Here is a 26,506-nt window from a genome sequence, read left to right as displayed (position 1 = left end):
CTAACTCAGTTTCTGATTTCCTTAAGATATTCACTTAGCTTTCCCAACTGCTGATTCTGAAGCTGAAATCAAGCCAGTGTCCAAAGGCTCTAAAGGCTTAGAAATTTAGCAACATTTTCTGCCTAAAGTTTCAGTGGACAGCACTTGATGGCAAATCCTAGCAGTTTCTTAAGTTCACTTTCTTTATGTCACTCCCTGGGCACAGCAATTTTCTCAGAAGATGAAATACCTTGGAAAGTCCTGGAAAGATTATATAAGTCCCAGTCTCTTTACCCACACAGCTTCTTGTATATTGCAATGTATAGTATCTTGTGTCATACAAAGAACACTCAGATGTGAGTTTAAGTTACCTTTGTAGATAATAAAGCATAGGGTTATTACTCTTGTTGTGAATAACCTGCCCTTTTACCAATTGTACCCTAACAATTGTAAAAAGTGATTACAGTCAAATGACTAACTGCGTTAACATGGCAGAATTATACCTTTTTGTAGAAGTGACTAAATTTTTGTGGAAACTATTCAGTTCCAATATATCTGCTTTTCCTTTTTTAACAATTTTGATGTGCTAAACTTCACGATCCTTGAAACCGCCTATAAAATTTTTAAATGCCAGTCAAATTGGCCAAATATTAGCTATATAAATCTTACAAATTAAATGAAATGCATGTTAGTATAATCACCACAAACTTATCCTGTAGCTATAATCTAGCAGACAGCAAACCTTTAGGGAAAAAGTAATCAAGCATCGTCAGGCATCAGATAACTTACGGGCTTCAGCCCCTCCTCACTATAGCTGTCAATCAAAGGTTGTCTTTCAAACAGCATGAACAAGTGGGCCGCAGACAGCTTAGCTTTAGCATAGTCTGGAGCAAATGAACTGGCATGTCCTAGAGCCACTGCACCAAACACAATTGCAGAAAACACCCTAGACAGAAGTAGAGGAATTCAAAAATTAGCTTATTTAATTAACTCCATGATGTTTGAAAGTCTAAAGGCATAGTGCTTACCAGTACGTGTTCTCTTTACCCCTTAGTCATCCCCTTTCTCCCCTGACATACATCTTCATAAAACTCCAGTAACAAGAGAAATTTAGGAGAGGGGCAAGATCCATTTCCTGAGGATTTGCTTTTTCTTGACTTGCTTTCTGGCTTCCCTTTGCATAGAAGCCCCTACTTTCCCAGGACTACTGTGACTTCCCAGAGGTTTTTACTTTCAGGAAAAGGATTATAACTGAATCTGATTTGTGAGCTCAACTAATTTTATTTGTTGGTTATACTCTTTTTAGAGTTGAGGGAATTGAAGCACAAAGCGTGTAAGGGGCTTGATCAGTTCCAAGTAAGCTTTCTCCAATAAAGCCACAGCCCTGACTTCCAGTTTGTAGTTTCTTCTATACCACCAAACAAATGATAACCATCGTCACTGTAAAGAATTTCTGTTAGGAACAATAAGCTTTATAGAAATAGCTTTTTGTTTACAATTAAAATAACAATGGTATCAGTTATTATGCTTAGTACCTGGGTGACAACATGGCCTGTACAGCAAACCATGACATGAGGTGACATGAGTTTGCCTATGTTAACAAACCTGCATATGTACCCCTGAACCTAAACTAAAAGTTACAAGTAAAATAACTATAGACAACACTCTGGAAAAAAAAATACCTTAAACTAAAATTCTATTTCTAATTATATGCTCTTTAAAGGATGGATAGATATTGATTATGACAACTTTTAGGAAGGGCTAAAGATCGTGAGATCTACATCTCCACAAAGCAATTTACTTCTGATACCAACACTACCCCAGAGAAAGGGGCAAGAGTTCTCTGGTAATAAGGGAGAGTTTTCATCTCCCAAACTTCTAAATCTAAGATATTAAAATGGGCTTTTAGTACCTAGGGGCTGAGATGAGAGGTATAGTAAGGCTTTTCTTTAAATCTTGCTGAAAATGTTGGTTGCCAAAAACTAAGTTTTAAAATAGTGATGAACAACCCACATGTGTCTGCGTAGCTTCCCTGTACTGCCTGCTGTTTAGTTTTAGATGAAAGAGTAAAAGGCTGTCTTCTAGATGTCCATAATTTAAAATTTCAATTATTAAAAAAAAAGAAGAAAAGCAGGATTAATGTAGCTTTCCAACGGTTTTCACTTTCAGAAATGTTCTCAATATTTTTCTATGCCATAAATAGTTGTACTCTAAGTCGTAATCCCTAGCTGCTCATTTCATTTGTCCACCAAAATCACTCCCCACTTTCTACCCATCTCTACCTTCTACCCCTACTCCATGTCTGGGGATGCCAACTATCATGAACAGAATCAAAAGGTTTTCTTGTCCTCTGGTTTCACAGGGTTTGGCCAATGGAAGGCACAGCAGAGGCCAGGGAGGCTGGAGGAGAGTGTATTTGTTTCTTTGGCTTCCTTCTTGTCAGATTGCTCGTGCAGTTGCTGTCCCTCCACCAAAGACCACAGAAAGCACCTATGCTGAGTTCTGGCAGTCTTTCCCTCCTCTAACCTTTAGGCTTCGGGTGGTAGCTATTTCTAGCTGAGTACTGCTGGGCTGTTACCTTCCTTCTTGAGTACTGCTTATTTTAACGCTTCCCAGGTCTTTGTAAACACACCCTTTGCAAACTCACCAAATAACCCATTTGCTTTGCCATTTGTTTCCTGCTGTGATCCTGATACAAAGATTATATAGATACATTTTTTCATGGTAATTTTAATTGTGGATGAAAAAGAATAGCTCTTAAACACTTTCCCTTTTTTGTCTTGACCCTGTCTCCAAAAAGGTTGTTCACACCACTGCTTTAAAATCATCCCACCAGAGCAGAAATATACCCAATGATCTTAAAAAGAGCGGCTTCCCTCTTTCAAGCCTAGATTGCAACCTAATGGAATGTGCTGAGCACATCACGAAAAGAAGGCATCAAACAGAAAGACCAGTAGTTAGCTTTGGAAACTAAGGAAAAAGGAGAGGCTGAGAGGCAAATGTTGGCAGGGCCGTCTCAGGCCTGGTTAGGGAGAGAGTGCCTTTGCCAGACTTCCATCAAGTGTTCCCAGCTCACTGTCAAGGTCATGTTCTGGTTGTAGGTAACAGTAAACTATTTAACCCTGTTTTGAGTCCATGGTCACCAGCAACTTTCTAATTACGACTTTTTTCTGCATATATAATGAGAAAATCTGCATCATCCTGACCAGGGTCATATGTGCAACTAAATCTGTGCTTTATGATCATTTTCATAAGCTTGATTAATTGTAGCCCACTTACCAATTTAAACTGCACTTGGAGTATTAACAAGATCAGATTCCATGCCTGCCAGGATCAAAACTGTGGTCAATTTAGATCTCGGGCCTCATCTCTGGACACAGGAGTCGTTTTTTTTCCTACTGTAAACTTTTGCATAGACCTACTAAAACCTTATTATAGAATAATCTTAATATTTTTAAAGCTACTTACAGAATAACATCTCTGAAGCGCATGTGTCCATTCACAATGAGATACGCACCAAACCGAAAACAACCGGCATAGGAAAAATACATAAATGCTTGTGAGATACTAAAAGTGATTCCATAGATGTGTGCCTTCCGCACGGAATTCCTGAAAAGCAAATCAGTATACTTGTAACCAGCTCTTCAGCCTCCCTTAGCGCTGCATAGTGGAAAGAGCACGGCTTCTAGGTCTGGCTGACTGGGTTTAAGTTCCACCTCCAGTTATATTAGTTTGGGTAAATGATAACTTCTCTAAAACATCGTTTTCTGATTTGCACAATGGAAATAATCATTGTAATGCAGAATTGTTTTGACAATTAAAAACAGCCATATAAATGTCTAGCACAGTGCCTAGTTCATAGTGTTTCCTTATTAATATCTGATGACTTCAATGTTTAATTCCTGTTATGTAAGCATAGTTGTTGTTTCAAAAGTAACTAAAATGTCAGAATTTGAATTGAAGTTTGAAGTATCTGAATGTGGTTTACTACTATTATGTTGTTTTCTATAACTAGTTGTACTCTGTTAAGTTAAAATTCGTGTTTCAGATTCACAAAAATTGAGTCCCTGAAGTTTACACCAGAAGTCCTTCCCCAAGCTAGATCCTGCCCACCCTCCTATATAATTTATTTGCACCATTTCTAGTTAGACCTCATGCTATACTTTATTAGGCTTCTGAGTCCTCCAAAAGAACTATAATTTAATTACTCTCAAATATGAAGCCATTTTTGGCAAAAGGAAAAATTCAAAGTATTACTGATTTGGATGGTTTAACTTATGGGCTGTCAACATGGTGTCACAAAGCTTAACATAACTGAACAGTTTGTGATGCTACTGAATCTTTAAATTATAACCAAATTAATAATTAGCTTCAGCTTTCTATTTTTCCTTAACCCTCCTTGAAGTTAAAAATAGGTCATCATTAATGGTACATACATATTTATATGTCAAACATTAAATGGACACAGAGATGTAGCTGCGTGCTCTTTAGTAACATATTAAGTATGCATGACTGAGGACATGGCAAAAATTGAGACTTCTGAAGTTATCTGTTCGAATTTGCAAGTGTTCAAAACTACTGTTCCAGTCTGTTGTAATCTAAGTTGTGCTCAATTTTGTTTGTGTTAAAACATAATCATTTATAAAATTGGGCTGCTGTGAAAATGAGTGGTAAATGATGACATTAAGAGATTCTTGAATTGCTCAACTATGAACCACTGAAATAGGCTGTGTTTCTTTATCTTCAGAGTAGGTTGGATCTGGTCCTCATTCAGAGAACAAATGAAACACTTTCCTCTGGAACATACCAAATAGCAAGTCTCACTTTTGGTCCAGTCTACACAATGCAAAGAATATAAGGGCTTGAGCAATTCCTTAAAAAATGTTTGTCCTAAGTCACCCAGATAGGTTATTCATGTTGCCTGCTCCGATGACCAAAGACTGTGCAATTATCTGTATCTTTTACCTCTTGGAGACCTGTTATTATTGTTTTCATAAGATGTAAGAAATATAATCCTGTGTTGTAGTCACATCAAAAATCTACTTATTTTCAGTGGCAGAATTACTGAAAAAGGTCAGCCTTATAGTCCTATCATTGTTTGGAGCAGCAGAGCTTTTATTATCTTTTGGGGACAATTACTCAAACTTATGAAAGCAGTATATTCTTAGCAGGAATCATATGGTTCATTACCTGTAAGGTCCATACAATTTTTCAACATACATTGATTCAAATTTTCTTTCCTGGGTCAAAGACACAACTGTCCTAATATTTTCTATTGCCTCTGTTGCAATCTGTAACACAGAATAGACCTCCATTAGAAGTGGTGCTTTTACCTCTGAAATAATGAAAAGCCCTAGGACTCTGTCAAAAGTATCCTGAAGGTTATATTGATAGGCTTTAATTTCCTTTACATTAAAAACAAAAGGCATAATATGTTCAAGACTAGCTTTATGACAAAATTGGTACTTCTGGCTGTGCTAAGTATGGTAGGCAAGTCTTTGTATGCCCAGGAAGGCCGATCAGCTTAGGGCAAGAACATGGCCTGGGAACCAAGGGCCTGGTTCTATTCCCAGCCTGCCACCAGGCAGTTAGATGACTGGCCTTAGTCACAACCCCTTTGTGGCCTGGCTTTCTTCACAAGGCAGAGCCCTAGAAGAAAGGATTAGACTGTGATTTGTAAGGGCTTGTTGGAGCTGCCAATTATTTCCTCCCACAGTATAATTTCTTAGAAAAGCTGTCCACCCACAATGGGAAGGAGATCCCGATTGTAAACAACATGAGCCTACTTTAAATCCGTGATTAAATCAGAGGCAGACACTTGACTGATCTGGGTCAATCAGATTTGGTTTCCTGGCCCTGGACACAAGTTTGAACCGTGAGGCTCTGTGGCTCCAGAGGCTGATGTCACACTAGGTATGTGTAAGAAGCTGGCCTGAATATACAGCAGTTGAAAAACTGAATAGGCATATATAGACTCAGATATTAGAGCCTGTGGCTGAAAGAGCTGCTTAAACACAAACTGCCTGTATTTCCTGCACTTCGGAGGAGTGTCCTTATATCAAATCGCTTTTACCCAAACCAGCCAGAGCAGTTTTCTGATTCTTATAGCCAAATCATCCTTGAAAACTGTTAATTGTGACTTAGCTATTTAGTTTAAATCATAGTTCTGTAGTTGAGTCATCTAAACCATCAGCAAGGGAGAATAAGATCTTAATTTTAGGCTTTTAACAGCTATAAAACTTTTTTTAACCTCAGTTCTCAGCTTCTGTAATGAGGTGAAAGGAAGATATTTGATGCTTGAGACTGAATAATCATAGATGTTTTATTTGTAATAGAGATATAACAGATAGCAATAATTATAGGAATAGAGAAAAATTACTGAGCTTTGCCTATGTCCAAGTGTTACCTCATTCAGCAATATGATATCATTTAGCCTCACAACCCTGAAAAGTAAATATTATTTCTATTTACACAGATGAGAAAACAGAGGCACACAGAAGTTAACTGAATTGCCTTAAGTTCTAAAGTTAATAAGTGGCAGAGATAGAATTCCAAGCCAGGCTATCTGATGCCCAGTCCATGTTCCTAAGCCATTATGCTATTTTGCTACCCCTGCAGTGTAATTTACACAAGGAGAAACTAGTTTTTAATGACTTGGCACTCCTCTTGACGTTCTGATCATTGGTCAATTGCTTTGTGGGTTAGCTCTGGCACAGAGGGCCTCTAATCTCAGTGACCAGACAGGGCCTGGGTCAAGATGGTTATGAGGCAGCCTTCCCTCCCCCCTCTCTGCCCAGCAACCAACACCCTCATTTCCAAGCCCTTTTTGGAAAATTGGGATGGGAATACTTCAAACCCTGATGTACTTTAACGATGATGAAACTGTACCCAGGTAAATGAGAGCATTTCTTTTTACATAAACAGTGACTTGGGATTTTCTCAGGACCTTCTTTCCAACCCTCATTCTCAGTTAATCAAGTGCTGACTGAGTAAACAACACCGAACTAAAACTGAACTGCTGATATTAACATTTAAAAAACTGTTTAATCTTTCATGTTTTTAAAAGCCCTATTAGGTTAAAGTAGCTACTAAAAAAATTAAACTGGCCAGTCTGAGTTATTTAATCTCTGATCCCTAGAATAACAGGGTTTTAGCTGGAAGGAACTTGGGACAGTATCTGGTGTAATTTCTCATTTTACTAAGGTGGAACGTGAGGACCACAGAAGTTGGGATCTTCTCATCCTCGCACGCTGTGAGTAGCAAGGCCAAGACTAATAACCCAAGATTTTGTTTTGTTTCACTACTGCTCAATTCTAAATGCTTTACTCTGACAAAATTCTGACAATTTTCAGTGTTGTTAGCCATTTTTAATGGGGTTAAGACTATTATCTTAACTAGATTCAAGATGTTTTCTGTCAGGTAACTTGTCTAAGAAAAGTTTATTTTTATTCCAACTAACTGAACATTCTCTTATCTGAAATGTGGAAAGAAGCCGGATTGAGGGTCAGGGTTAGTTAGGCAGTTAGTTGAGACACTCAGAAGTCAAGAAATGATGCCCTAAAGTACCCATAGCCAGCAGCCAAGAGGATCTTCAAGAACTCTGGACACCCAGAGGTTCCCAAGTGCTGGGAAACATATATTGTCCTAGCGAGCTCCAAATCCTGGAGATGATGCAGGGTGAAAATGAGTGGAGCGCATTCTGATGGAAACCTGGAGGTGATGCTATCATACCTAACGTTGCACACAGCGGAAGCTGATGCCAGTTACAAGAAAACAAAAAAGGATTTCACTAGACATAATTGGTTTAGTGGAAACACCATTGGTCCGAATGTTAATCTTCCTCTTTAATAAGGCACCTCTGGAGCAAGTCACTCACCCAGTCTCTGATGCCTTCTTCCCTAAAGAGATACTGTCTGTTCCACTTCTCATAACTAGTGAAGGTCAGTTGCAGTAATGTTTGTAAAAGGGCTTTGTAAAGTGCAATGCTATAGGAACTATATCACAACTCATATTTATTATCTGCTTCACTTCCTCATGTTTCAATAAAGGATAATAATTACATAAATAAGACTAAAAATGTTCATGGGTATAATCTACATTTAAACATTTAAGTACAAGCATGTGTAAATAATGTGTTTATGTGTAGATTTAGACACACTTAAACACATATAAAGAAACCATATAGTAGAGATAAGAGCTTTGAAACCAGACCTGAACTTGAATCCCAGCCAAATCTCTAATTTCTGATTCAATCTCAAGTTCGGCATTTCTGAAATGGGGGTAACATTCATGCCTGTCTTATAGGATTATTGTGACGATGTAATAAATTGGTGCCTGTAAATATGCAGCACAATAACTGGCACATAAGGCTCAAGTAAACGTTAAGCCCAATTGCATTATAGTGAGAACCACAAAATAGAGGCATTACTGCCATCTGGTGGCCACCTTAATTATAGAAATCACAGCCAAGAAGAAAAGAGGGTCTCTTAAAAATACCAGCAAATGTCCGACCTTGAACAATTCACTTACAGTCTTCGGCATGAAGGTTTGTGAAACAGGGATGACATTTGTTCAAACAGTAGCATTGGGATATGAAGTAAAATGAAATTCACTTTGAATATTCAGAAGTTATCATAATTATGTTAAATGCTTTCTATAGGCTAAAAGCTTTATGTTAATCACCTCATATTTAAGTTCTAGACATTAATATGGTATAATATTTCATACACCATTTATAATTATTAGTTGTAGCAAGCACAAACATTTAATTATGAAAGCCTGCATATCATAAATAATTCAAATAAAACACATATCTAAAAACAACACTTACACAAACCAAAACCTTATTCGACCTACCTTTCCAGCAGCTTCCAGTTCTTTTTTATCTCTTTTGGCATTTCCAGCCAACAATTTCATTTCAACAATTCCTGATACAGCAATAATTGGAACAACTGATAATAGCAATAGGGTTAACTGCCAACCGTAGATAAACGATATGATAATACCAGTTCCAAGGTTAGCTACATTCTGTGCAATTAAAGCCAACCTGGTTCCTGTGGCCTGGGAAAGAAAAAGAGCAGAGCAACTGTAGTTTTAAGCTCCAAATCCATGAGCTTAACCTTAGCCTCTTGGTCAGAATGATGATGGGTTCTGTGCCTCAGCTGGCACTGGCTCACTTTCATTACAATAAACCCACAACACCTGAGCTTCACTCATGAGGCTCTGCAGACTTTTCTTCATTGTGCCTTTAGACTCTCATGCCTCTGCTGCTCACCTGAACCAACATTCCAGAAACAAGTAATCAACTTCTCTGCTTTGTGAATGGGCACTGGGGATGCATATATGTTTTCACAGATGCAATGTTCAAAGAGGAAACTAATTCCAATGTACCTGGGTAATTTTAAAGACCATTTGCTTCAAAAGTGTAAAAGAGAAATTTACACACTCCCAGAGACCATCTGTAACAGAGGGTACATATCCTAAGAGACAATCCAACGCAAAGCCCATGTAAGGATGAATTACTGTTTGTACCGCTCAGAAAACAAAGGTGGCTATAGCAACATTGTAGTCGGCTCTTTGCATCCATTCCTCTTTCTCCTGTCATGTGGAAGCAGTGAGCTGCAAAGTAACCCACTTCAGCTTCATGGGTGTGGATGTAGGTAGCCCAGAACACCCTCTCTCCCTGGAGACAGTTAGTGGTTCAGGGCGGGGCATGTGACCCAAATTAGCCCAAATTAGATTTCAGCAAAGGGTTTTGTTTGCTGGTTGAGGTAGAGGTGTGTGCTGTCTTTCACTGGATGGGACATAAGGAAGCTCTCAGTTCTAATTGCTATCGGCAGTCATCCTGTGACTACAGGGAATCAGCCTTGGGATAAAGCCAAAGCCGAAGATGGGAACCTGGATTCTGGATTAAAGCTGGGGGGCCAGTGGGTCAATCAACCTTGAAGTTTAATCTTCTGCTTATTGTTTACGCCAGTTTTGATTGGAGCTTTCTGCTATTTCTAGCAGGAAGTGTCATAACGAGTGGATATGCCATATGCTTATTTAAAACCATGTTATGTAAAAAATACCAGTAGAGTACAGTCTACATACTCCTTGGACTTGGGCAGCATCCGTGGCAAGTCTTGTAGAAAGTGCACCAGTACTGTTTCTATGGTCATCAAACCAGCTCATGTCCTATGGCATAAAATATACCTTTATATTAGTTCAAAATTAAAACAAGCAAAGAAAACCAAAGCCTCCCAAAGCTCCAATGCTGAGGAAATTTAGGGGAGACCTCATATGCAGCGTAGAGTCCTTGGCCTTCCTCTGAGCACACACCCCTAGAATCTAGCAGAACCCGCTTCCTGGCTGCTCTCTGATAGCAGGGAGAGCATCTCTGGGCTAGGGGGTCAGGGCTCACCCAGATGGCAGCCATGCTGGGAAGCTGGTGGGCATTCCATTCACCCAATCATCACATCTTTCACTATAGACACTTCTGCCCTGATATGATGTTGTCTCTCACAAAGGGTGGTGGAACTGTCTTGGACATGTTCTGATATACTCTAGGCAGGAGAAAATAAGACCTAGTTTCTCACCAAGCTTTTGTTTGATTTTTTTTTTTAAACACTGATTAAAAGTGTGTCTGATCTCCAATTAGTCACAGGGATGAAAAAATAAGTATGTCTGAGATTTGATTTTAATTGTAAGCTACTCATCCATGGCATCTTTTACTTTCATTTTTCCTGCATAGAAAGAGTTTAAAAGACACTAAGATTTGTAAACAGATTTAATCAGAATATACTATCTTCTATGTGCCCTTTTGTGAACAGAAATGGAATCAGTTCCTGTCAATTGAATGGATAATATTCTGGCCCTCTCTTAGGCATTCTCTATAAGAATAGATAATTCATGTTTGTACATTTTCCCATGTCATGCACTGGAATGTGAACTTACCAGGAGAGCAGTTAATACGTTGTACACTACCAGCCACCAGCCCACTGAATGGTACATGATAAGCAATGTTTGAATAAACAAACAAGTGAATTAATGTGAAAATAGACCTCAAATGAAAAATAAAGAAAACTCAATTATTAACACTTGAGAATACCTACAATTAGTATGATAGATTGTGGTACATGAGCTTAAATGCTACCAACTAGCTTTTTCTTGGATTAAGGGCATCCTGGAGTCTCAGTGGACTCACCAAGGCCTGCATAGGATCCAGAAAGCAGACACAGGTCTTTGAAATGATAGTGTCTACATGGAGAAAGATATTTACAGAATAAGCCAAAGCTATCCAAATGAAGCCTATTTCTATGAAAAAAAAACATGAGAGGTCTTTAGATCTTGAAGGACCAGGATAGTTTGCAGGACTCTACTCCAGCCTTACATAAATACCTTGGAGGAAAAACATTCACATCAACATACCAATAAGGACCGTGAGAAGCTTAACATGGAAGAAATGTAAAAAACCAGAAGGCATTTTCCAGTGCACACACCTACCTGCCTTAGCATTGCTTTAAAAGCCATTGACCGCAGTCTCGTGGTGAGGATCTCGCCAGCTTTCCCAAATGTGAAGCCCTGGTTGATAAAAATAGGCTATTACCTCTTTTCATCTTCATGTATGTAATTGCACCAGACCAATCTTGTTCAACTTCTACGTAGCAAAGTTATAAGTTGTTTTGCAGTTGCCATGGACCCTCAAGTCATGTTAATAATCTGAACAGCCCAGGTGAATCAAGCATGCAACCATAGCGGGAACCTAAGTGCTCTGCACCAAGTATCAGGGACTGAATTAAGAAGTGGACATGACATGGCAGGAGGCAGGATTCAATCAGATCAACCTCTGACATCACCCCATGGCAGGATCCAGTCAGATGGTGCTTCCTGGCATCACCTCATTGCAAGATCCAATTTGATTACACTTTATTACCATATCCTTATAAAACCTGACACATCCTCCAGCTTGGGGAGATACTGCTTTGGGAACCATGCCCTGTGAGCTCCTTGTGACACGTTATAAAATTCTCTTGCTAAATTGTCCTTGATGTGGTCATTGTTTTGAAACCCAGCAAGCAACCAAACCCACCCGCTGTGTGGGTTACAGCTGCTAGTATTCTGAGACAGGTGCATATATTCACATTGATTTTACATTATTTGTATGTTAATCAACTATTCAAATAACAAAAGTCTAGGACCAAATAGGAATTCAAAGCCCCAATGTCAAATTCATGTGCTCCAAAATCATCAGTATGCATTAGAATCAAAGGCCAAGCATCTTAAATGTGTCCAGTTCTGGCTTCTAAACCATTCTAAACAGATTTATTTTTCAAAACTTTGAAGGACAACATCTCAGTGACAAAGATGCTGTGTTTAACTACAGCTTTCAGTGTGCTCCTACTACTTTCAATAAAGCAGTTGCATACAGAAGTAACAAAGCCCTACATAGGAATTCATTTTGGCTCATGAAGTGTAGAGAAAGAATGTCCTTAGGAGCAAGACCCAAATGGGTATGCTGGTTCCTGGTCACAGCTCCACCTGCACTCAGATTCAGGAACAGGGTACTCTTCCTTCCTCTTCCTCTTTGGAACAATTTCCTTATTTCTGATTACCACATCCAAACTGGAGAGGACCCCAGATGCCCAGAGCTGGGTTTACTTCAGGGGCACCTGGGATGTGTGAGTCTCCAGCCACAATGTGAGTGTTGGGGTAGCCATGCCGAGGGCACTTGGGAGAGTGCACATCAGAACTCTTTACTAAGCCAGAGGGATGGGTGATCAGTGCACAGGGTGAATGGGCCCCAGGTGTTCCTTGTACAGCACCAGACCACCCTACCCCTCCGTTTGCTGGTAGATTGCTACAGGCACTATAGTTCTATACGTTAGCCCACTGTTCCTGCAGCCCCTGAAACACATTTTTTCTAGCTGTACTCCCTAGCATGCCAGGGATTGGGGCTGGATCAGATCATTGGGTTGCTACTACCAGGGCAATGATTTCTAAATGAAAAGCTTGCTTTATTTTTGCCATTGGTTCAACAATAATAAAAGAGAAGCGTGCTGGCAAGATTAGGAAACACTATTTTGCTGACTTAATGGATTGTATTACATTTGAAAGACCTATGTGATGCCCACTGGGTTAAAGAGACAAAAGAAATTCAAGAGAAGTCTAGGTAGAAAAGTACAATTAGAGATTTTGACTAGTTCATTTTGGGCAGGTCTACAATATTAGAATGCAAAACATTATGTTCTTTCAAATAGTTCATCAATAAGTAGGAAAAGATCAGAGAAGTCACTTGATATTCTATAAAGAGTAACAACAGGAAAGAGAATGCTATTGGACTGTATTTTCCCAGTTTGTAACCTGCTGAATTTAAGTTACTCTTATGTTCTGCTGTAAACTGAGGTCTCCTGTTCCTTGGTAATGAATGTTTGTTGAGGGCAAAGTTGTAACGTAATATAATTTAGGACACAGGGAAGTCACAGTTCGCCCTGATAAGGAGTCTATCCTCCAGCAGAGCTTTATGCCAATTGTGTTTGGAATTCATTTCAGTGTAAGAATTTGGAAGCTTCATTAGGTTTAAACTAATTTCTCTAATTAAATTATAAACCTGATGAGAAAGGCAAATCATGGGTACCTACCTGAAGGAAGAAAGTAAAAAAAGAAATAATTCCCAGACATAAGAAAAGCAATGAGAACATGTTGCACTTCTGCTGCTTCACCGCATCATCCCCTGGTCCAAAAATCTACAAAAGAATATTTAAAATGCCCACTTAGATTACATGATTGATCCTTGTTCATTCCCCCCATAAATAGTGTCTTGAATGTCATGAGTTTAAAACTAAGCTTCAAATATGTGGGGTGTGGGTAATTGTGGTAAAATATACCTAACATAAAATTTGCCATTTTAACAATTTTTAAGTATATAATTCAGTGGCATTAAGTACAGTCACATTGCTGTGCAACCCTCAGTACTCTCCATCTACAGAACTTTTCATCTTCCCATACTTCCCAAACTTGATATTATTATAATGACTCCCCATTCCCTCCCTCCTCCCAGCTCCTGGTAATTTCTATTCTACTTTCTGACTTTATGAATTCCAGGGCTGCATGGTTATTAACATAGGTTGAAATTCTGCATAAAGACTGTGAGTGGTTACACATTTTAGCATTTGTTCCTCTTCCTATGTATTCCTTGCTCCCTCTGATTCCTCGCTGCCCCAGCCCTCCACCTCTCATTCCATCAGGCTTCAGCCCACAGAGGCCTCTCCTGAGCATCTTATCTGAAACAGCACCCCCAGCTAATGGCCCTCTATCACCCTACCCATCTTTTAAAATACCTGTTATCCCTCAACACGTTATATGTTTGCGGGGTTATTTTTTTGTTTGCTGCATGTCTTCCCTGATAGAAAGCATGCTGTCTGAGGGCATGGCTTGGTTTATTTGTGTACCACTGTATCTCCAGTGGTACTGCCTGGAGCAGTACTTGGCAGAGAGATGCCCCAAAATATACAGTCCATGTTGCTTTGAATTGCAAGAGAGCCAGAGTTTGCTTTGTTTTGAAACTTTAAAAGATTTGGAGGATCCTTTCTAATTTATTTATTTTTTGGCTTCTGGTCTTAATTGTGGACCAATGTCCAACATCACAAAAGTAATAAACTCATAACATGATGGAGAATTATTTATCCTCAACAAGGTCTCCAGTAATGTTAGAGGTTGACTAAGGTTGTACAAGATGGATTCTGGATTTCATGGACTTGATGAAGGCTTTACATTTGTGATAACTTCCTTTAAATATCCCCCAGTTAATTGAATGATTGGCTAGTATAAGCTTTCTTTCTTAGTCTTGGACTCGCCAAGCCTTGAAAGTTTTGCTAAAATGGGGTGGCCATCATGTTTTGAATACTAACTACAAGGAACACACTCTTAAATGCTTTCCAGATAGTGACCTGTACAATCTCTTTTAATCTTCAGCCAGGTAGATTTATTGTATAGATAAAGAAACTGAGGTACCAAAAGCTATTGAGTGACGAGGCCAGTCTATACCCAGTGCCTGGACTCTTATTAAACTCTGACTTTAACCCTTCCCTGCTCCACTTTCTCTCCGTCTCCCTGTGTGATGTGTACCAGCTTCTCTACACAAACAGTTTGGGGATCGTTGTGTGACACTACTTCTACCCAAATGAACAGAGCTCATTAGAATGCCTTCTTCATTGATTTTACGTTTTATAATGTCATTAATATCATAACTTGGAGTGATTCAAAGGCTACTTATCTTTTTCCTCAAAGCTTTTCTCAAAAGGGATTTAAGGACTTTGGCTTAGTTTAATTTAAGGCTGCTTAATTCCAGAATGGAGCCAGTTGGTGAGGTTGGGAGAAGCAGCAGCTGATGAACTGATTTAATTCAGGCTGTTATGTGATGTTTGCAAACTTACTGCTATCATCTCTGAGAATATGACTGAAAATGCTGGCTGAAGTCCTCCATTGGCGATGGCACATACTGTTCCCACGACAAAGTAAGGCCATTCTGTTTTATTCAGTTTCAGGACCTTCAGAAAAGACACTGGTGGCACATTTGCTTCCTAGAACATATAAACATCAGGACAAACTGGTGATGACACAACAGTTACCAGAGTCTGTAGACATAAAAAAGGCATGGCCATTGCCCTCAAGGGACTTGCAAACTAGGTACAGAGAATGACCAGCAAACTACCACAGAGCAGGAACAGTATGTTATAAAATGTTAACAATGTTCACTGATTACACATCATAAACTGAGTATGAGTTGTTTGGCCAAGAAGCGATCTTCATGGTGTGCTTAGCCCATTCCTATGCTAGCCTCAGCAGACTGTGAGATATCAGGATCTGGGCACAAATACCTTGGTATCCAGCTCTAGTTACACAATACTGTGTGGGTGTGACAGTCATGGCTGGGTCACATGAGTTGAGCTGCAGTTTTTTTCACATATTACAATGCAGTCCTGCCTCACTAACAGGGATGATGTCAGGGTCAAACGAGACAATACACCTGAGTAGACGGATAAACATCTTTGCAAATACAGGAAACCATTATTAACTAGAGAACATGGGCTTGGCCTCCTCATCCCAGAATCCCGACTTTTCTGTGCCATATTTCCAACTCACAAAACCAAACTAATAACATTGCTTTTCTCTTATCACTTTTCCCTGAGCAGACTTCCCTTATTTCACAGTTTAGCTTGTTTTGTGATTTGTTTTGTTTACATATCTCCATTTCTAGTATCTCTCTCTTTTTTTTTTTTTAAGGTAAAGACTATGTCTTTATATTCCTAGAAACTAATCCAACTCCTGGCACATACAAGATTCTCAGCAAATGTTGAACTAAATGTTGGCCAAGCATGCAGGATTTAGATCTCATAAAGAAGAATATTCTGATGGTAGAAGCAGTTTAACATTAAACTTGAGACAGATGTGACTATGGAATCCCAAAGGCCTGAGGTCACTGAGAAAGGTTATATTCGTATCTCTATAAAACAAAAGAATGTAAAAGTAGGTTCTACTTAGCCTTCTTCTTTCAAATTACCCACTTTTTCTGTATTTCATGGTTTTTTTTCCTCCCTAGTTAATATTATCTTTAATTCCCTATCTCCAGCATAATCAACAAATCTTTTTCTTGGGTTGCTGCTCTTCAGCACAGGCAAACAGGTCTACCCAGGTGCCTCTAATCAGACAATTTCTCTCTCTCCTTTGGCATGTTGTTTACTCCCTATGATGGTACTTGAGACAATCTTGTTAATTGCAGCATTTCCTGCCTCCCCCTCTTCTCTGTGGGTTTCTTCAAGAGATGTGCTCCTGTAAAATACTGGAGTTTAAAGAGATAGCAAAATAACTCTCAAATGAGAAAATGAAAGGTGGATATTTCCATAGGCAAAAGAGGGGAAACTGCTTATCTTACTTATAATAACGAAGCTCCGAATTGGTACAATTGTTATTCTCCTTTCTAGAAATATACCAAGATTAAGACTTCTAAGAGAGTCCTTCTAATTTCTGCAGTAAGTAATAGCATGTGCAGATAAAAACAGATGTAATGAATTCTTGGTAGGATTCGTTTTTTCGAGCCAACACAAGAGTAAAAATAAACTCAGCCATCATCAACAAATAACACCAAAGTATATCAAAACCATATCTTGAAATAAGGAAATCTTTTTTTGGAATGGATTCCCTTTCTATAATAAAATTATTTGTTCCAGCCTGGGAAACAAGGTGGAACCTCATCTCTACAAAAAGCACAAAAATTAGCTGGGTGTGGTGGCACACACCTGTAGTCCCAGCTACTCAGGAGGCTGAAGTGGGACAATCACTTGAGCCCAGGAAGTGGAAGTTGCAGTGAGCCACGATTGCACCACTGTACTACAGTCTGGGCAACAGAACAAGACCCAGTCTCAAAAAATAAAATTAAAAATAAGTAAATAAATAAAATTATTTGTTAACTGGAATTAATAATCTCCTAAATCCAGTTTTGCTATTTCTCACCATTCTCCTCTTTTTCTGAAGTAAGAGAATTCCAATTAAATTTAGAGTCAATGCACACAGAAAAAAAAATTCATTTTTCCTTACTCACTTGTAGTTAGGTATGGCCATGTGATTAAATTATGACCAATGCCTTGTAAGTAATAGCATTGTGTGGGACTTCTGGAAAACCTCTTTGTTTCTTCCTGCTGCTTGGACACATATGTGACAGTAGGGCTTCAGGAGCCATCTTAGATCATAAAATGACCCTGAGGATGGGAACCTGATGACAGCATAGTGAAGATAAAGATTAAGGGAGCTTGCATCTATGGGGACTGTGGAGCTACCATTCTAGCCCTGGGTTTTTCACCTCTAAGATTTTTGTATGTGAAACAGAAATAAAACTCTTAATATGCTTAAACAGATGCTATTCTGGATTTCTTAATATAGATAATAAAATGTAATCCTACCCAGTAGAGTATGCAAATATCAGAGCCTCTCATTTTGGACTAGTCTTACTAGCTCTGGATCTCAAAGATAAATGTCAGATTTAATTTTAATATTAAGTATCTTAGCACAAAGACTACTTTTTTGTTTCTTTTTTTCCCCTTGAAACTCCATTTTTAATTGGAACTGATTTCAATTCATTGTCAAAAAAAAATTTGAAATTTTTTTTCTTTACAAAGAGTATGGCTCATAGTAGCAGTCATCTGTGCCTGAAAAATATTTTCAAGGCTAAGAATTTCAACAATTGTAGCAAAACTACAAAGTAAAAGAGTTAATTTTAGTGAAAAACAACTTACAAGTCCATCAATTTCCACATCAAGGCTATTCTGACATATTCGTGAATTTTTAAGGTTTTTCTGAGTAGAATGTCTAAATAGGCGAGATTTCCAGCCATTTGGGGCCATTCCAGTGTCAGCCTTTTCATCATTTAGTTCAAATTCTTCTGACTGGATCTGGTTTCCTGATGTCTGAAAGAATAACAAGACATTAAAGTGTGTGTGTGTGTGTGTGTGTGTGTGTGTGTGTGTGTGTCCAAATGGATGTAACTGCCAAGTTTAGAATCATAAAGCAATTTTGAATATTACATGTGTCAAGCTTTTTAGATTTCCTAACTGCTTCTCAATCAAGGATAACTAGAAAACTATAAAGAATCATAGAAAAGTTAAATACAATCTGAACAGTAAGAAAATTGCAGTATAAGAATATTTTCTAAAAATTTAAAGACACATTTTTCACAATCCAGAAAGTATATAGGAATTTCCTCAGTATGCAATAAACCAGGGAACAAGTCATGGCCACCACGAAAGGGAAGAAGAGTACGTGGAAACACTACCAAGGGCTTGTTTTTAAAGCTACAAACAAGTAAAGCGGCATCAAAGGGTCTGGTCACTACCCCCGGGAGGTAAAACTGTCTTCCTCAACTGACTGGGTTTGGTCATTATTCTTCGTCACAGTCCTGCTCTGATGCACACCTCAACCCACGTGACCCAACATGCAGGCCCAGCCTCATTGTTGGCTTTGAGATGGATTTCTTTATAATGGGAATGGGGATGGGGAGGGGTGATTTAAGGACTTCTAGCTCACAGCCTAGTAAGGGTGAGGGAACATCAAGCCTTGCTGGAACTGGACTTTGATCTGGTTTCCTATTTGCTTCCTCCATGTCCAAGTACACATCTTAATGGTGTGTTCAGGGTATTAGTCCTTGTAGTAGTATCTTGCTCTTGCTCCTCCCTTCAAGTCCTGCCCTGAACCCAATCCTAGGGCTAATGCCTTATTGTACCTACGATAGCCAATTATGATCTCTTAGTCTTCTAGTTGCTCATTCAACATCTGACAGAACACTGCCCATGTGCTCATATATTGCCTTGAACCACATTGCAATGATACGTTCTGCTTGGTGGGCTTCCTTATTTGAACCGATTTTATACCATCTCTCAACAAAATCCAACCTGGGCTACAGACTTTGTAACTTATCCCTTGCATTCTCACTGCCATTTGTTCCCACACTGCTACAAGATTTATTTTCCTAAAGGGCAGCTCAAAATCATCCCAGCTTCCCACAACCTGACAAAACCTGGACCCCCAAAGATCTAACTCATGGCAAGTCAAACCGGACCACCTCTCATGAATGCCTCCCTGGAACTTTTCCTCATTTTGTAATCTCATCCATGCTATCAAGAGGTCCATCTCAACAGACAGTTCTTCCAATAAGCCCATTCAGATTTTAGCTTCCTTCTATGACCAAATGAACATTACCTGTCTCTTTCATAGTATTTTCTCTGTGCCTCACCTAAAGCACTCAGTTTGTTGATATTGGGTGCTTCAGCTTAAAGGTCATTGAGCTTCAAGCCAAGAGAGCCACTTTTCCACCAGGTTTTAAAAAGTATCTATTTAAAACTAATACCCCTCATTTCTTCCACCCAGTTGTCTCAAAGACTTAATTGTAAGAAATAGAACAATATAAATGCTGAAAGGAAATAGGGGTGAATATTTTTTCAAAGAACAATTCTTTCAAAGAACAATCTCAAATCCTGAAGACATGGAAGAAAAAATTGACAACCTAATTACATGCAATTTTAAAGCTTCTTTATGGCAGCCAAACACAACAAGCTGAATTTGAAAGGAACAAAGCAGGGGAAAAAATCTCTCCAATACATACAAGAGAAAAGTGTATTTCCTTTTTATGTGAAGAATTCTCATAAATCAATGAGAATATTATGAATAACACAATAGAAAATTGTCCTAATACAAAAACAAATACTTTCACAGAGGGAAAAAAATATAAATGGACAATAAAAAATGTGAAAACAAGCTCAATCTCATAGATAGTTAAATTTGGAGATCCTGTTTAATTCTTTAAGCTGGCAAAGATTAAAAATAAATATATAATGGTTATCAGTGGCTATTTGTAGGGATTTGGTTTATTACGACTTTCAAGTTTCTAGAATATACAAATTTGGATTTTAAAAAAATGCTTGAATTTTTAAAAGCAAGAATGTATTACCTTTATAATCAGGAAAAAATTAAGATACACTTAAAAAAAAACACTTAAGAGCCAACAGTCTACCTAATGGAAAAGTAGTGATAGTTTTTCTTAGAAACAAAACCAAAACAAGGTTGAATGAAAACCAGGTTGGTCTTTGAGGCTTGAGAAATGAGTACCACATTAACTTGAGCATCTACTGAACCCTCAGACTCGCAATGGGTCTTTCCCTCATCTCTCCAACCTCACCAAGTAAGTAGGAGGGCAAATCTCAAATTAGAAGTGGGAAATGTGGGGGAACCCAGGTGGAGCCATTCAAAGGCACTGAGAAACACAGAATTCCAGAGCTGGTAGAAACATCAGAGGCCATCTTACCTCATCCCCTGCTCATTTAGCAAGTGAAGATACCAAAACCCAATTTGGTTAAATGACTTGCTAAAAGCTATTGCCTAATTGGTGACAAGTTTCTATCACACCAGACCACTCCCTGTTCAGTCTTCAAATGTACAACTTTTCCTAAGACAGTAAACTTGGGAATATGATATAGAAAGGTCAGAGCTGTCCGTATCTCTTTGGCAGTCTCCCAATCCAAGTCCTAATGAAAGCAGAGGTCATTCTTACAGGGGTTATGGCAATAGGACGGCCAAGTGGTTATCTCACTTGAGGATTCAATATGTCATTATGGGCAAGATCACAGAGCCTTGGTAACCATTCATGAAATTAAAACTAAAATGGATTTAAAGTAACATTATATGTATTCCTAACTAGTGAAATGATTAAGACCCTTTATGGTGGCTAGGCCATATGGTAGCATTTGGCAAAGACACTATGATTGATTCCTTCCTGCTAGAGAACACTCTCTGGCAAATGCAAGCCTGAGTTATAAAACTTTTCATCATTTCATTTGATATTTTCATTTTGGGGAATTTTCAAATTTTAGTAACTACCATTTATCATCATCTAATTTGTGCTGGGGCTTTTTTTTTTTTTAAAACAACAGCATTTTTGAAATAGAATTAACATATAAAATTCACCATTTTAAACATTTCAGTGGGGTTTTTTTAGCACACAAATATTCAGATTTTTTTTTTTAACTTATAGCAAACTCTCATGGTAGGTTTGGTATTCCAAATGTAGAAATGAAGACTCAGAAGAGTTAAGTTACTTGTCAGAAAAATGTCAAAATTTTGACAATCTTTTTTGACCTACTTGTGCTCACAGTGGCAATATTTAAAATAGAGAAATACTGGAAACAGACCAAATATGTAATTTAAAAAATCACTAATTTCACACATTACTAAAATGGACTGCTGAGCATCCATTAAAATAATGGTAGCTGGATGATGTACATCTGAAATGTTAAGAAAAAAGAACAAAAATATGTGTGTACATACTAATTACAGTTTTTCCCAAGTAGAATCTGTTCATAGAATAAAATATTAGTTTATTTAATCTGCAATGCTGCTCAAGTGACTGAGTATAATAAAATATCTTAATAATAATAAAAACCAATAGTTATCAATACAACCTGTTTTAGGAACTAGAGTGAATGAGTGGTCTTTTCTTTTTTTCTTTTTTTTTTTTCAATCTGAGATGGAGTCTCGCTCTGTCACCCAGGGTGAAGTGCAATGGCATGGTCTCACTACAACATCCACCTCCCGGGTTCAAGTGATTCTCCTGCCTCAGCCTCTCAGGTAGCTGGGACTACAGGCACATGCCACTAAGTCCAGCTAATTTTTGTATTTTTAGTAGAGATGGTGTTTCACTATGTTGGCCAGGCTCATCTCGAACTCCTGTCCTCAGGTGGTCTGCCCACCTTGGCCTCCCAAAGTGTTAGGATTACAGGTGTGAGACACCATGCCTGGCCTGCTCTTTTCTTTTACAAGACAAACTATTCACTTCCTAGATCTTGATGGGATTATTAGGATTATTTGGGAAACGTTTTTAGATCACATGAGACCTCCCCCAACCACTAGAGATCGTGGCTCATCAAAAAGAACCCTATAGCAGAGCAGTGCTCTGGAAAAGGTTGTCACTTGTCAACAACTTCCCTAAAATGTTTCTGGTAAAGTCTCTAGCATTCCATATAACTCAGAGCCAGGACTCCTTGGACAAGTGTGAAACACTTCTCCCATCCTCTGACTCCCAAAACTCAGATCATCCCTAATTTTATGGTAGAAAGGACCTTTTAGTTTGACCATATTCCCCAGGCAATTAGGAATCACTGTCCTAAGGAATACATCCATGATGTTTTTGGCACTTTCCCCTATTTTCTCACCTGCCACCACTTTACAGATTCTGAATTAAAGTCTCAGATATAGACTTTTAGGCATCTTCTTGAAGCTTCCTATTGCTCAGTATAGCATTCACTGGATCACATTTTAATAATTTAAAGGATACCATATTGAGGAGCAAAGTCCTGGAAAGTAAGTACCTGCATGTTGACAAGTTTGAAATACACCCCTTCCTTCTTCATCAGTTCGCTGTGACTTCCTTGCTCCACAATGACTCCATCCTCAAACCCAGCAATGACATCTGCATTTCGGACCGTAGACAGTCGGTGTGCTATCACAATGGTGGTCCTGCCTTCTCTGGCCTAAAAGAACAAAAATATGGTGCATCAGGGTTATAGTATTGGCATACTGTCAATTAACATGCACAGTTAAACACTTGGATGAATGCTGTTTGTAGATGGTGAGAGAGTAGGTTATACTCCAGATCTCTGTGTGATTATGGCAAAAGCATCACTCTTTATGAAAAAGTGAGACTCGCATTTGGGGCCAGACAAGTGGCTAACCCCTTCAGTCTGAGGACAGATGATTTCCCTAGAAACCTACAGTAGTATCAGTGTTTACTTAAGAAAAACAAGGGCTTCATCCTTCTTCAGTGTTTTCATACTTGTCTGAGAAGCCCTAGCTCTAAGTTAATGCTAGAGAATGCCAGAGACATTATTAGAAACTTTTTAGGGAAATTGTTGCGAAGGGACAACCTATTCCAGAGCACTGCTATAGGGTCCCTTTTGAAGAGCCTGATTTTAACTAATTCTGATAAACTGAAAGCAGGCAGTTAGGTGAAAATGTACCTCGGGATCAGGATTCAAATTATGGTTCAAAAACCATCCGAAGCATAATCTTTAGAGTAGGACAAGTAACTTTGCTCTTTAACAAATGCCCTAGGTGGTGTTTATGCATGCTAAAATCTACAAATCATCTGCCTATCTAGTTTAGTGGCCTCAGATGTTTGCTTGGTGGATTTATAAATGGGCATTTAAACCCTGGATAATGCCAATAAAAGTACTGATGTTATGTCATTAATAATGGCTACTCTTTCTGACACTCATTAACCCTTTTACCCAATAGCTTAAGATCACTCCTACTCTGAAACAAACAAACCACATCATTAGGATGGTTATTAGAGAGTAGCCTATTCCATCTAGGTGGTTAACATATAAATTTAAAATAAGAGGCTAGATTCATAATAGCAAAAAAGTGGAAACAATCCAAATATTCATTAATTGACAGATAGACAAACTGTGGTATATCCTTACAGTGGAATATTATTAGACCATAAAATAGAATGCATTTTGATTCACATCACAACATAGATGAACTCTGAAAGCATTGTGAAAGAAGCCAGTCACAAGAGATGACACATGGAATGATTCCATTTATATGAGATATTTAAGAATAGGCAAATTCATAGAGACAGAAGGTAGATTCATAGTTGCCAAAGGCTAGAGTGAGGGTGGAATGCAGAGTGACTGGTTTCTTTATGAGGTGGTGAAAATGTTCTGGAATTCAATAGTGGTGATAGTTGCACAACCTTGTGAATATTCTAACAACCCTGGAATTGTATATTTTTAAAGGGTGAGTTTTATTAGGTATGTAATTTATATCTCAATTTTTAAAAAATAGCCATGAAAATTCTGAAAAAGAAGTTAATGAGAGGTGTCATGAGAGGGGTCATTAGTACCTCTAACAGATACTAGTACATTAAAAGCTACAGCAATTAAAATAGTAAAACCTAGAGGAAGCCAGCACATGAATGGGTAATTTGATAAATAGAACCAAATGGAGAGTCCAGAAATAGACATAAACCCTTTAAGAATTTAATTATGATAAATATGGTACTATCTATTAGTAGGGAAAAGGTGAATTATACAATTAATGGTATTGAGACAATTGTGTAGCCACCAAAGAAAGTAATGCGGTATTTCTACTTTAGTCCTTATACTAAAATTAATCCACATGAATCAATTGTTTTTATACATGTAAAAGAGAAAAATCACTGAAAACAGAGAGAGGCTAGAACACAGCTCTCTTGGTTAACATTTAAGACTATTCTTTGATTTTTAGTATATAAGCCCCAAAGAAGCACTCATGAATATTTACTCATATGAAAGTTGGGTTCAGTTCATATATAATAAGGCATATAAGAAATAATTTGTTACTGTAATTATATTCATTATGCTAATAGTGAATAAATTGTTAACAATGACTGTGTTATGATGATGATAATAGGTTTATGATATGTCAACATGTCAACACAAAGGAACTGGAATCAGATATATGAGTGAATGATCAACATGTAAAAGAAATAAAGTATGTGTTCATGAATTTAAAAGTAAGCAACTGTCACCTTTGATCAAGAGAAGCTGGCCGAAGTAGAGCTTTGACACAAAGAGTTGTTTTGTTTTGTTTTGTTTTCAGAGCTCTCAGACACCCTGATGATGACAGGACATTGGCAAATAAATATCCGAGATTCAGAGACACCAACTATGATGAAATTTAGACCTTTGGCTAATTTGGGATGTTCAGAGATGAAAGGCAGGCCTACACAAAGGGAATACTAATCTACTAGCCCTTCGGGAACTTTGGTAAAACAGTGTCAAATGAAACCTTCTGGAATCTTTGTATAAAAATTACCATTTTGGCTATTTTCCTGTTCTTCTATGATAACACCATGACCAGGAGTGTGCATGTAGGTATGAAACTGTGTTGGCTTTCTTTAAGAGAGTCAAAATACCAAATCTGTTGTTATATCTTTCTTCAAGATCTTATACCTAATAGCATTTTAGTTATTTTGACAAATAGTTGCTATGTATTGAGTCAAAAGCTAATATGGTCATTACTATTAAAATTTATTTTAATGCAGACATATATTTTCTCCATGAGCTGGACTAGCATATTCAATTTAGTAAATGTTTAATTAGCCTCTACTATGTGCAATGCACTGGGCTGTTGGAGAGATTCAAATATGTATCTTTTTATTCATTCTGCCTCCTTAGGGTGGTTTATTCTTTCTAGGAGAAAGAAGGCATAAAAATAAATAGCTAACTACAGTAAGCTGGTGCCACACAATGGAAGGATTGATCAATGTAAAAGGATCCACAAAAGAAAAATATTATTCTTCCAAGATGGGTAATTGGGTAGAAATAACAGTAGATATAATAGCAGTATATCCTTATGGTCCTCAAAGACAAGACTACAATTTATAAAATCCAACTTTTCATCATTAAAAGTAAAGTTGGCTTATAAGTTAGAGTGATTAACTAACTGATTGGTATCATCTTTGGGGATATAGTAATAAAGGGTTTATCCTCAAAGGTATAGTTGATTGTCTGTAAAAATATTAGAGTAGTTACCTTGCAGTGTGGAGTCAATTAGTATAGATTATATACAATTTTCATAGCAACTATGGTAGATTAATATGGCCACAAACACTTTGCAGCTTCTCCTACCAGAGGTGGAGCCAACTTCTCTGCCTCCTCAAGTCTGGGCAGGCCCTGTAACTTGTTTTGACAAAGAAAATGTAAAGAAATTGATTTCTGCAATTTCTGGAGCCCGGGCCTCAAGGCCTCAAGGCCTCAAGGGACCTCACAGCTCATCTGTTTGCCAACTTCAGATGTTATCCTGGAACTGCAGTGAAAGGAAGCTTGACTAGCCTCCTGGAGGATGACTGGCTTCAGGGAGGAAAAGCAAGCTGCCTCAGGGAAAGAAAGGACAGGGGAGAGGAGGGAAGGGGAGAGGGAAGGGGAGAGGGAAGGGGAGAGGGAAGGGGAGGTGAGGGGAG

General features: G+C 38.2%; 1 protein-coding gene across 7 annotated transcripts in view; it reads right to left on the bottom strand.

Moving 5' to 3' along the window:
* Nucleotides 1-26,506, bottom strand: part of ABCB4 (ATP binding cassette subfamily B member 4) — a 66,603-nt gene that overhangs the window by 7,478 nt on the left and 32,619 nt on the right. For 5 of the 7 annotated variants that reach the window (XM_017536504.2, XM_037741342.1, XM_037741343.1 and 2 more), the window contains 10 exons: nt 22,869-23,030; nt 18,249-18,419; nt 15,393-15,539; nt 13,599-13,703; nt 11,464-11,541; nt 10,072-10,155; nt 8,836-9,039; nt 5,170-5,270; nt 3,448-3,588; nt 769-925 (listed from right to left, as the gene is read on the bottom strand). In XM_017536504.2, coding sequence (XP_017391993.1) covers nt 769-925; nt 3,448-3,588; nt 5,170-5,270; nt 8,836-9,039; nt 10,072-10,155; nt 11,464-11,541; nt 13,599-13,703; nt 15,393-15,539; nt 18,249-18,419; nt 22,869-23,030 — 1,350 coding nt within the window. The remainder of the gene's footprint in view (nt 1-768; nt 926-3,447; nt 3,589-5,169; nt 5,271-8,835; nt 9,040-10,071; nt 10,156-11,463; nt 11,542-13,598; nt 13,704-15,392; nt 15,540-18,248; nt 18,420-22,868; nt 23,031-26,506) is intronic. The other 2 variants (XM_017536506.2, XM_017536505.2) reach the window with 2 other exon arrangements.

Source organism: Cebus imitator, unplaced genomic scaffold, assembly GCF_001604975.1.
Source record: "Cebus imitator isolate Cc_AM_T3 unplaced genomic scaffold, Cebus_imitator-1.0 Scaffold98, whole genome shotgun sequence".
In the NCBI taxonomy this organism is placed as follows: domain Eukaryota; kingdom Metazoa; phylum Chordata; class Mammalia; order Primates; family Cebidae; genus Cebus; species Cebus imitator.
The sequence above is the reverse complement of the archived record's forward strand: the minus strand, read 5'-3'. Positions and strand labels throughout refer to the sequence as shown.